This window comes from Notothenia coriiceps, unplaced genomic scaffold, assembly GCF_000735185.1.
Source record: "Notothenia coriiceps isolate Sejong01 unplaced genomic scaffold, NC01 NC01_scaffold00037246, whole genome shotgun sequence".
Classification (NCBI taxonomy): Eukaryota; Metazoa; Chordata; class Actinopteri; order Perciformes; family Nototheniidae; genus Notothenia; species Notothenia coriiceps.
This window is the reverse complement of record NW_011369947.1, coordinates 14,227,209-14,238,279: the sequence shown is the minus strand read 5'-3', so window position 1 is coordinate 14,238,279 and position 11,071 is coordinate 14,227,209. Positions and strand designations below refer to the sequence as shown.

At 41.4% G+C, this 11,071-nt stretch overlaps 1 protein-coding gene across 1 annotated transcript in view; it reads right to left on the bottom strand.

Moving 5' to 3' along the window:
- Window positions 1-7,393: 7,393 nt before the first annotated feature.
- Window positions 7,394-11,071, bottom strand: part of LOC104966463 (isoleucine--tRNA ligase, cytoplasmic-like) — a 17,099-nt gene continuing 13,421 nt past the window's right edge. The window contains exons 10-12 of the mRNA XM_010795649.1: window positions 8,068-8,170; window positions 7,595-7,678; window positions 7,394-7,414 (exon numbers count right to left, since the gene is read on the bottom strand). Coding sequence (XP_010793951.1) covers window positions 7,394-7,414; window positions 7,595-7,678; window positions 8,068-8,170 — 208 coding nt within the window. The remainder of the gene's footprint in view (window positions 7,415-7,594; window positions 7,679-8,067; window positions 8,171-11,071) is intronic.

Sequence of the window (11,071 nt, the reverse complement as noted above, 5' to 3'; positions counted from 1 at the left end):
TTTTTTTCTAATTAATATGCAGCTTCCTGAACTTAACACAATCTTTGAAAACTCGAGTGGTTCAGTTTAAAAAATCTCAACCCTATACAATGTATAGTTCTTAAATGTTTTTTTGTCTGGACTTCTTCTAAACTAATCGTTTTGTATCCGTTCACTTTTTGTCCCGTTATATTAATCATGAGATTGTGTGGGCATGTGGAGCGACGATCGTCCCACATTTGCGACAGTCAGCATGATTAGAGAGACTATCTCGGGGCCGTCATGGCGGGACAGGTGAGTTGGTGTGAAGCACTTTCAGGGACTCAAACCGGCTTTACAACACTATCAATGGAACATCATTGTGGCGCCCAGAAAGTGTCTCAGAAACTCTCATTTTTAAATTCATCTCTCTGAGATTAAGCTAAGCTGTGACGAATTCAATATTAATTTTCCTTTGTTATACATTATTGGGTGCTGTTCCCAAGGGCGACACGCCACATGTCATGTTGGTCTGAAAGCTTTTTTTCCTATTATCCACCATTAAATATTTGAAGCTGAGTATCAGTCTTTCCTTGGTATCCACCGTCCTCATGCTGCTTCTCCACGCTCAATCTACCAAATGTGCACAGCCAAGTCTCCAGAGGGTGGAAAGTGTGTGACGAGCCCCAAGTCGTGCGACGGGCCCCTCTGGACCGGTTTCTCCGTTCGTGATCCACGGAGTGACGAGGAGCAGCCTCTGATGAAGGACATACAACCTATCAGTTTTGTTGAAGGCTACCGCCAATCGTTCGAAAAGAAATAAAAACTTATCGGCAGATTAGGGAGGGGATCAGCTGAAGCCTGATTGCCAGGGTACACGGCTTGTTCTAACCCCGGACGTCGTCGAAGTCATAGCTATTTTTTGCTGTTGTGCTGTTCGCCAGACAGGCGCAGCCAGCAGCAGCATGCAATCTGTGACTGCTCTTTTGCAAACATTACTAAAATTGCCATTGTCTAACATGACTGAGAAATGAAGGAGGAACATGTCACTAACTGCACTCATTATCAGATCCACATCAGGACGTCTTCATTCCTACTTCTTATGTTTTGGGTATATCTGTTATCAGGATATCTGTTAGTCCTTTCTAGGGACGTAGCACAAAAGGAAGACCTTACAGTCCTAAGGCCCCTAGCACAACCTCAGCTTTCATTTCATATTTTGTGTGGTCCTCCTCACATGAGGGCCTTTTACTCAGTTCCTTTCCCGTCCTACGCCCTGGTCACTTTTCTCGCGGTGTTCCTATTTTATATGTGTACACTGTGTATTCTTTGTTTAGTTAACTGCCCTTATTTCCTGGTTTTTGTGGAGTATCGGTCAGTTCCTCCTTTTTTACTATTTATGCATGTATGGTTTTCAGAGGAAAGATAGCTCCAGCGGTCACGTTAGTCCACAACATAACGCTGCTTCATCTTTTATGCTGTGACACGTTTTATTCTACATCACCTCAAAAGACATCTAACAGTGGAGTCGTTTTATCTGTTTTTAACGTGCTAAATCACTGTGGGAGCCAAGAATGGCCATGTTGTTTTGCTCGCCGTGGTTTGGCCTAGCTGTATTTCTTTTTACTATTATTTCAGCAGCTTCAGGTTGGTGGCAACATGTGATTCCCCACCTCGTATCTAATGATTAGGCATTGTTTAAGTGTGGATTTAGGCAGGGAATCCTTCTGGTATCAGGTGACAATGTTTCATGTTTGCATTGTGAAGTATTTTTGCTTTTTTGTGAGGCAACACTTTATTCTCCGATGTTCTGGCTGTAGCGGCAGCCTTCACTGCCCAACTGTTTGAAGATATTTAGTTAACGTAGAAGATTATAGGATAACCTTAGCTATGTGAGATACAGACTGCAAATGGTGTGTCTTCAGGCTTTTCAATTGTCTTTGCATCTTGAATGTTAACACGAGTGAAGTGTGTCTATAATGTATTATTCATGACCGTAAATCAGATTTCTTATTTTTGCTCTTGGATGTTGTCAGAGTGTTCGTACACTTTCAATAAGACTACCCTTATAAAGGGTTTACGAATAGTTTTTAATTCATTTATTAATTAGGTTGTGAACACTTTATAAATCATTAATAAGCTTTTATAAGACATGAGATAAACTGGGCAACTGTGACCGGTTGCTTGCCAAATAGTGAGCCCACATTTATCTGTAGTGCTAAGTCTTATATTGGCTAACTATAGTTACTTCGTCTCCTTCATCAGCCAGCATCCTTGGTATCTGTTGCTCACTGAGTTGATTCTCGCTAAGTAGCAAATATAAGGCTTAGTCATCTTGCCAAATAGTGAGCCTGTGTTGATGTATGAAAACTGTTAGAACTGGTTTATAAATGGTTCTTAATAATAAATAAAGTGTTTACAACCTAATTCATAACCTAATTATAAACCCTTTATGAATCCTTTATAAGGATAGTCTTATTGTAAAGTGGTACCGATATTTCATATGCTGTATCTGTTGTGTTTTTGTGTGCAAATGAAACAATCAATGCAAAAGCTGCAAATTAAATCACTGAGAAACTGTAGAGGCTTTGGATGAAGATGTACCATTAAAACTCAAGAAGAGGAAGTTTAATATACTAAAAGATTACGATGCAGTGCCTGTTTGAGCAGATATAATGTGCTTACTTCCTTTTTCTTGAATAATGCAAAATCTGCATTTCCTCTGGAACATTTCCCACAGTATCTGTCAACACTGCACTCGGAACTCGGAAGTCTTTGCAGAGAAGTATTTATCCTAGCGCTGAGAGTAGCCTACGGAGAATTTAAAAGCATTTTCTCCTTTCTGTGGTTTCAGCTAAAATTATATTTAATTATTTGAAAAAAGCTCACAACTTCTTTACACTCTACGGCAGGGGTCCCAAACTCAAGGCCCGGGGGCCAAATCCGGCCCGCGACTTCATTTTATGTGGCCCGCAAGAGCTTGCAAAGAATATAATACGTTTATTATACGGTTACATGCCACTTTACAGAAGCAGGTTGCCCATAAACTACATGTCCCACAATGCATCTCGTTTTGTGACATGCGCACTGAAGAGACTTGCAATTATTTGCCTGGACTTCTGCTTTCGGACGTAGTTAATTACTAAGTTATTATCCTATCCGATAATAATCAAATTCAGAGGCAATAATATAATACATTATTTTATATATATATTATATATATGTATATTTATATAGTTACAACCGGCCCTTTGAGTGCAACCTTTATGCGAATGTGGCCCGCATCTCAATAAGATTCTCACAATATTCAGAAACATTTTCTATTTTTTGGTATGTAAAGCATAATGAGACTGCTACACAAGTGAAGATTTTAACACAATGTACATTGTCTTTGCTTTGTATTTTTGTTGGTTAATAACCTTTATTATATTGATTTCATTACAATAACTTTCTTTATTTCAATTCAAGTAAGGTTTACTTAATTTAAATAAAAACAAATATATGTTAGCAGTAAAGTGTAATAGGTGATTTTAAGCATGCTAAAGCACAGCATCATATTTAAAGGTAAATCATTTTCTGCAAATAATATTGACTTCAAGCATGTTATTGAATAAAAAACATAGAGGCATGACTGCGGGAGGTATTCTGGCGGGGGCCTGGGCGGTGTGGGCGTGGTGGTGGGGGGTGGTGGTGGTGTGGTGGGGGTGTGGTGGTTTGTGTTTTGGCGGTTGCGCGCGTGGGCGCGCGGCGGGGCGGGGGGCGGGCGGCGCGCTCGGCGGCGTGGGGGGGGGGGCGGGGGTGGGATGGGGTGGTGGCGGGGGGTTTTGGGGTTTATTAATGTTTAAGGCTTTGTTTACAGATGAATATTTCAGGTTGTAAACACTTTATACTTATAGTTCTTCATAAATCTATTTTAAGAATTAACTCATCTCCAACTACTACTTTCAAGAGCCTGCATTAAACTACGTCGGCATAACAACTCACCATTTCACTTTCAGTCTACTATTCGAGGCTCANCCCCCCCCTGCAAAGGAGGGGGCGAGGCACAAGCGTCATGTTACTATGCTGTTGCCATGCTGTTGCTATGCTGTTGCTATGCTGTTGCCATGCCACGGCAACCTCTCATTCCCCTGATAGGTGGAGAGTTGACCATACAGGAGTGCACCTCTGTGACATCATAGAGGTGCAAATCAGAATCCACATGTATCAAATCCGTTGCAGCCCTGTTTTTAGAGATTTGGGTATGGAGGAAAAGAGAGAGGGTTGTATTTTCTGACACTTGGTGAGTTCCCTGGAACACCGGGGACACATATTCATGTATAAAAGATGTACAAAGGTGCATTTTGCATGATAGGTCCCCTTTAATGGAAAACTAAATTCAAACTAAACAGAAAAAATAAGATTAAACATAAGAAATCAAAACTTTAAATACCCTGGGCATGTACTGTAAAGACCCAATCGATAATAGATTACAGAGTCATTCACTCTACGAAATCAAACAGTAAGTCTGTAAGCTGTTCCTTCTATTCAGTCAATACTTCACTCCAGTACGATTCATTTTTCAATCTAAATGGAGATAGAAGTCTGTGAGCCGGTGGGACGCTTTAGAGATACTAAAGTTATCCAAAATACTGTTGCTCACGCTGGCCGGCCGTGCACAGCTTCTCTCAGTCAACCAAGCTGAAGCGTGCCACTGAGTTTTAGCTTAGTTGACTCGCTGACAGAGAGCACAGCTAAGCCCCTGAAGAGGACTCAATAATACACTTCAGGGCAGAGTGGGCTCGAAACCGTTCTTGCAACCTCTGGTTAGAGCTGAGCTTGGTTAGTGAAAAGAGGAGTGAATCAATGCAAAGGTGAACAAACAGAACCATTTATATCTTGGAGGCATATATGTCTTTGTTTGCATAGTAGAGATGTTTGTATATTACATTATATACAGGCTGCTGTCATATAAAACAGACATTCATTTGATATTCCCAATGAACATCTTGTGCTCAGCTGACAGTGGAGTCATTAAAACGCTTGTCCGTAAAGAAGAGTTGACCAAAGCTAAAATGTAAACGGTCATTGACCACTAACTGCTAATCCCATTTTGTGTCTACTCTACTTGTTTCCCTTCAAATGTGAGAGAATTTGTCAAATTCATGTTTTGCCTATAGAAAATAGAGAATAACAATGTAAACGGCAGCATTAAAGATTTGCTGCTGCTTGGTTTGAAATGCCAAGTTGATGTATCTTCTTTTTGTATCTTACTTAAGACTTCAGCACTGGCCATTAAAGAGTTCAAACCAATGAAATAAATGCTAATGGTATCCACTACTCTTTACAAGTTGAGCTAGCCTTAGTGCTCCGTTACGTCCTGTAGGATCAAATTAAAAACTGTAATTGCTTCAGACATGTGCTGTGAAGGGACAATCAAAAGTCGAATTCACTCAGAGAGCAAGTCAGCCGTGAAATCAACCAGTCAGAGAGCCAGCAGAGAACAACAGTAGATGCCCACCTGGTGCATATGGAAGCAAAATAAGCGGTAATAATTTATAAAGAATGTTACCTAGCTTAATAGATAGAAGATATAGATAGAATTGGAGGGATGAAACCCTCTTTAATGGTCACACATGCAGAGCACACAGAGGGTGTTTCTCAATATCGAGGACGCTTCCTTGGTAGGACAAGTCTTCCGAGTCAGGTCCTTCAGAAGCTAGGCAAGAATCCTTCCTGGCATTCGGAGAACGAAGAATGGAATAGGCGAGCAAGTGTGCAGGTGTGCGTCATGTGAGAGGCCCCGCCTTATATTTTCCGCCACAGATTTTGGAAATTGATCCGTGCGCAAAGCATTGTGGGGATTTTAAGACCGCGGAGGATACAAATGTGCAGCCTCGAAATGTCTCGCTACGAAGGACGCCGGGGCTCGGTAGAATTCCAAGGAGCCTGGACATTGGAACAGTCCTTCGGCGGGAGTCGATGATGTAGCATCCTTGAAATAGAGGCTCTGGAGCATCCTTCCTTGACATTGAGAAACACCCACAGTGAAATGTGTTCTCTGCATTTAACCCATCCTAGTAGTAAGAGCAGCTGGCAGCTATTGTACAGCGCCCGGGGAGCAATGGGAGGTGGTCCGGTGCCTTGCTCAAGGGCACCACGGCAGGGCCCAGGGGGTGAACTGGGATCTCTCCAAGTAGCAGTCCACACTCCATGTTTTAAGTCTGTTCGGGGACTTGAACCGGCGACCCTACGGCTCCCACTGCCGGACAACAGAGCCACTGCCGGTAATAATAATAATAGAATAATAATAACATGATCTAACTAAAAGCCACCGTGAAAGCTTGAATCCAGTCTTCACCTACTTGAAATGGTCAGCTCAACTTAAACGACATCAACAGTAAGAGAGTTTGAAGGTTCTTCCCTGGGCAGCAGGACCTTAAACTGCTCTCTATTCTGGTCAAATAAACCTTGTTCACTGGAGAGTAGCTAGAAGCCGGCAAGGTTAAATGTTTTCCTCACCAGAAATGAAACAGAGTGAGAAATAAGAAGTGGCTCGACTACGATTAATCTTGCAGGATCCAACAGAAGGTTGCACCAGAAGATATTTTTGCACCCAATCCTTAATCTCTGTATGTTCTGTCAACGTTCCTGGTCAGCAACATATGGGAACAAGAGAAATAATCAATTTTCCATCTAAAATTCATTAGTAATTCCTCAGCTTGGGACCGATTTAGACTTCACTTGGCTTCAGAGAGAACAAAGGCAGCTACATTTCCAGGCAAAGCATCAAAAAGGTTTGCATATCCTTACTTAAGAGAGTAGTGGGGTTATCTGTGGAAGAGCATTGACTTCTTTAGCTTTGTTGGTGGAAAATCAAAGCCAAAGACAAAGGGATATTGTCAGTTTAATGGCTTCCTGCACTGAAAGGCTATAACAATTAGTCTGTCTGAGAAGCCCTTTTTCAAGTCTTTCGGACTGCACCCGTCACTCTTTTGTAAATCATTTTCACTTTCTGGTGCATGATTACACACTGATTAAGTGTTAAATGTTACACAAAGTGCATTTGACATCGTTGAAACCTATTTTTTGTTTTTATAAAAACTATTTTAATATAGAAAAAAGAAACACTGTATGCCTCTGTTTGTGAAAAGAGAACTAGAAAAATGGCGTGCACTTAAATGCCTCAAATGACTGACACATTAACAGTAATATAGAGTTCCCATGTGCTGCTTGTGTCTGCATTTAATATTTGATCAAGAGTTTGAATGTGTGGCAATTGAAGTAGATCAAATGTGAGAACATTTTCCGAGGCATCTGCACCACCCCCTTTTAAATTAAACCAAGCAAAGACATTTCAATTACAGCTGAAGATACAAACGCTGTGTGAAGATATGCTCTCTCTTTTGTACATCCCCTCTGTCAAGTACACTGGCTTTTTAATGTCAACAAGGTTCTAGGAGAGGTTTCTTTTTAACTAGATCAAAGCACAGTCAACAGATGAAAATAAAAACACTTAAAGGGAAGATGAGAAGAAAATGCACTTCTCGCAGTGAAGCAGAACACTGGTGAAATTACACTGTGATACCAAGGCGACTCAAGACCAGATAAATGATCACAGAATATACATGACAAAAAGTGTCCTTGGTTTACTTACTTCCAGGATGTATTTCTGCAGGGACTGGATGTCTTTCAAAGCCTCTGGGTCCTGGTGGATAACCACCACCTCCTTTAATGGGTACTGAAATACACACCAGTGTCACTGCGGGTCAATAACTGCAGCACCAAGACACACAAATAGGGTCGTTGTAATAAAAACCGACACATCCAGATAGACTTTAATCTATATAAGATTTAGACTGCAGTTTTTAAGCTAACAATGGCTATTAACATTGAAAGTTGCAAGCCAGAAACGACTCAAAGGAATATATTCAAAGCTTTTTTTAATCTGTTTTACATAAATATATAACAATAACTTTTTACAGGGATCCACTAAGAAAGTAATGTGTTGGTTATTTCATAGATATGAAATGTACACTCTTTTGTGTTAAACAAAAACACAAGAGTTTTCATTGACTCCACCTTTTACACTGGATTGTATGAAGGGTTTGAGTAAGGTTAATGATTTACCTTAACGGGAAGGGTCCTCCTGTCCCGGATCACTCGGCCCAGCTCGATCACAGACTGCATCTGACAGACGGCACTCTCAATGCGCTTGTCAATCACACTCTCCCTGAGAAACAGAGATGAAAACATGTAAATCTGACAATGGCTGAAAACTAAGTAGTGTTAAAATGCCTGGGTATGAGAATTTGAATATGCTCTTAATTCTGCAGGTTGATCATGTCGGTGTCATCTGACCGAGCTGCCTTGTTATAATATGTTGATGAAGGGGAATGAGACAAACATCTTTCAAACTAACCGATCTTCAAAAAGGAAAATGACTGTATTCTGAGAAAATAGTACACTTTCAGGGCACTGTTAGGGAATGTAGGTGCACTTCTGCAATAACTCACAGGCAGTGGACACCCCAGTGGTTTTCAGGGGTTTAGAAATTCAAATTTCTATTCTGTTGAGGTAAATGTATAATAGAAGGTTACAAGGTTCATCTAAATAAAGACAGAGTTCAGAACCCCCGGCTTAACTTCGGAGCATCCACTAATAAGGTACACTGAGACCTCCACCTCTGAATTCAAATTAGAGCTGCACAGCCACTGATAATCACGCATAATAGCTATATTAGCCCTAACAGTGTGCAGGAACACAGACTGTGTGTGTGTGTGTGTGTGTGTGTGTGTGTGTGTGTGTGTGTGTGTGTGTGTGTGTGTGTGTGTGTGTGTGTGTGTGTGTGTGTACGTGCACTACGCTCATTCTCTTACTCCAGCAGCCTGCTTCTCCATGTGTGCACACAACAGTGCAGTCAAATGAGAGAGGAGAGGACTCCAGGGAGAGCCAATCATTTAATGAGCTGATTGAGGAGCAGCTCTTCCTCCGCTTGATTGGTGGCTGACCTTTGGGAGGGGGGTGAAGTAGTCCCATTCGGCAGCAGGAAGGACAGGCGGCTAATAAAACCACTGCCAAAGTGACAGGGGGAATTATATGAACCATTACACAAACTATTGTCCTTATGCTAAATCAAATGGATGTTTAATCATGTCAGAACTTGTGTTTTAGTTAAAGATGATGCAATTAAGTTTGGGCAATTAGAAATTCCTCTCAGGCATTAAAGAGAACTGATCAGCCACCAAGGTACACATTTTACTGAAGTAATTAAAGTGAATCATATTTGAGAACAAGATCTATTTGCAGGGCTGAAAAAGGAAAGACCTGTGCACTGCTGAGTATATTTCTGCTCTAATGAAGCACAAACTGTTCCCTACATCACCTGTGATGCTCTAAAAGAAGGTATCGACAGTTCAAAGCCAAAAATACAAATAGGGCTAAGCTGCTTTTTGGAAAGAACTTGAGAGAGGATGTGCACAAAGATTTCAATGTATTTTTCACGTATGTCTTTTTGCTTTGAACCAATTCCGTATTGCTTTGGAAAAAAGAGCCATCTTTTTGACACGTAAACAGAAAATCTGCTCAGAAAGGTCTCTATCTACTGAACCAATCAATCATATAAAAGGACAGGTATGGTCATACATTTTAAAATGGAACCTTTGATAAGAAGGGTGTGGTATAAACTGACAACACAGAGAGCAGTGAACAGCAGGTGTTAAAGGGAAGAAATGGTGAAGCCTGCCGTTCTCTAGAAACCACTGCTGTGGACTCTGCAGCTTCAACATGTTCTACTCTTTGAGGAATTCAGTGTGATCAAATTGGGCTAAAGTAAGGCCATGCACTCTGGCTGAAAAGGATTAGGCTCTGGACCAGTAGTGGATATCCTGTGAGGAAAGACGCTAACACAAAGGGGGGTTTACCGTGTGAGGAGCGGGAAGGAGCGGGAGCTTTTAAACCACATCACCTCGGTTTTCCATTACATGTGATCTACACAGAGTGGTGCAGGGATGACGTATTCACCCGAAGTCAGCTGCACATGGGTTCCATCGACAAACAAGCAATTGGATTTCTCGATAGGATTTTGGAAAATAGATCGAAATAAGGTCTGTGGAAAATGAATCTATTTGATGAATGCACGTTTTGATCAGCCGGATAATATCCACATGTCTACCCTACTTTTATCATTTTCGAATCATAAATCTAATCGCCAGAAGCTAAATGCTAACGCTATGCTATAAATGAAATACAGCCGAGTACAGCAGGGTCGCACGACTTCTACGTCACGCCAACTTAAGATCCATATTCAAAAATACAGATTCAAAATTTTTTGGACGCAGTGGAGTAACTGGCGGAACACCTCCTCCTCTTCCTGTCGTCGTCGTAGGTGAATAGAGTACGACGGGGTTCAGTCCACTCTTCTTTAGGAAGGTTGTTCGGTTTTTTTTCTAGTTCACGAAATACTGGTGAATATAATTTTTCTTTTTTCTGTTTCCACCGGACTCCTTAACAACGATGTTAATCGGCTTTCACCTTTAACACTTTCAGTTCCCGTATACTTCCCCTGCTCTCATCTCTTGGACGGAGAAGAGTAGTGTCTCGACCACAAGGGAGACGAGGGTGCGAGGTCGAGCATAGTAAGGACGAGTAGAGTCCCTCGGAAGTGTGGTCATGTATAGAATTATGTGGTCTTGTAACGAACCCTATTTCTGTACAACATGTAGGAGTATTACTCGTGGAAAACAATTATGTTATCTCACCCGTCACGCTAGGATTTTGGGCCTTCACTCAATCGTAAAATGGCGATGGCCAAGGGAGGCAGAGTCTCGGTTACCCTAAAGAGGTATCCTGAAACCTTTTATCGACCTTATTTCAGACACCAACTGGTGTGTAACTTCTCTGCGTAGTGCAAAACCTAGATGCCTGTAATTTATGTAGTCGTCCACTGGGGTGACCACTAAAAACTTCTCAAATGCACAGACTTTTTGCTACCAACAGTTGTTCACCGACTTATCCTGATGTTTCAACAGCTCCTGCAACATGCAGTAATGCGGCTTAGGCATTTGTGATTGGAAACAAACGGGACAAGGACGAACTCTAGTTCATGTTACGCGAGAACGTTTGACAAATTTGA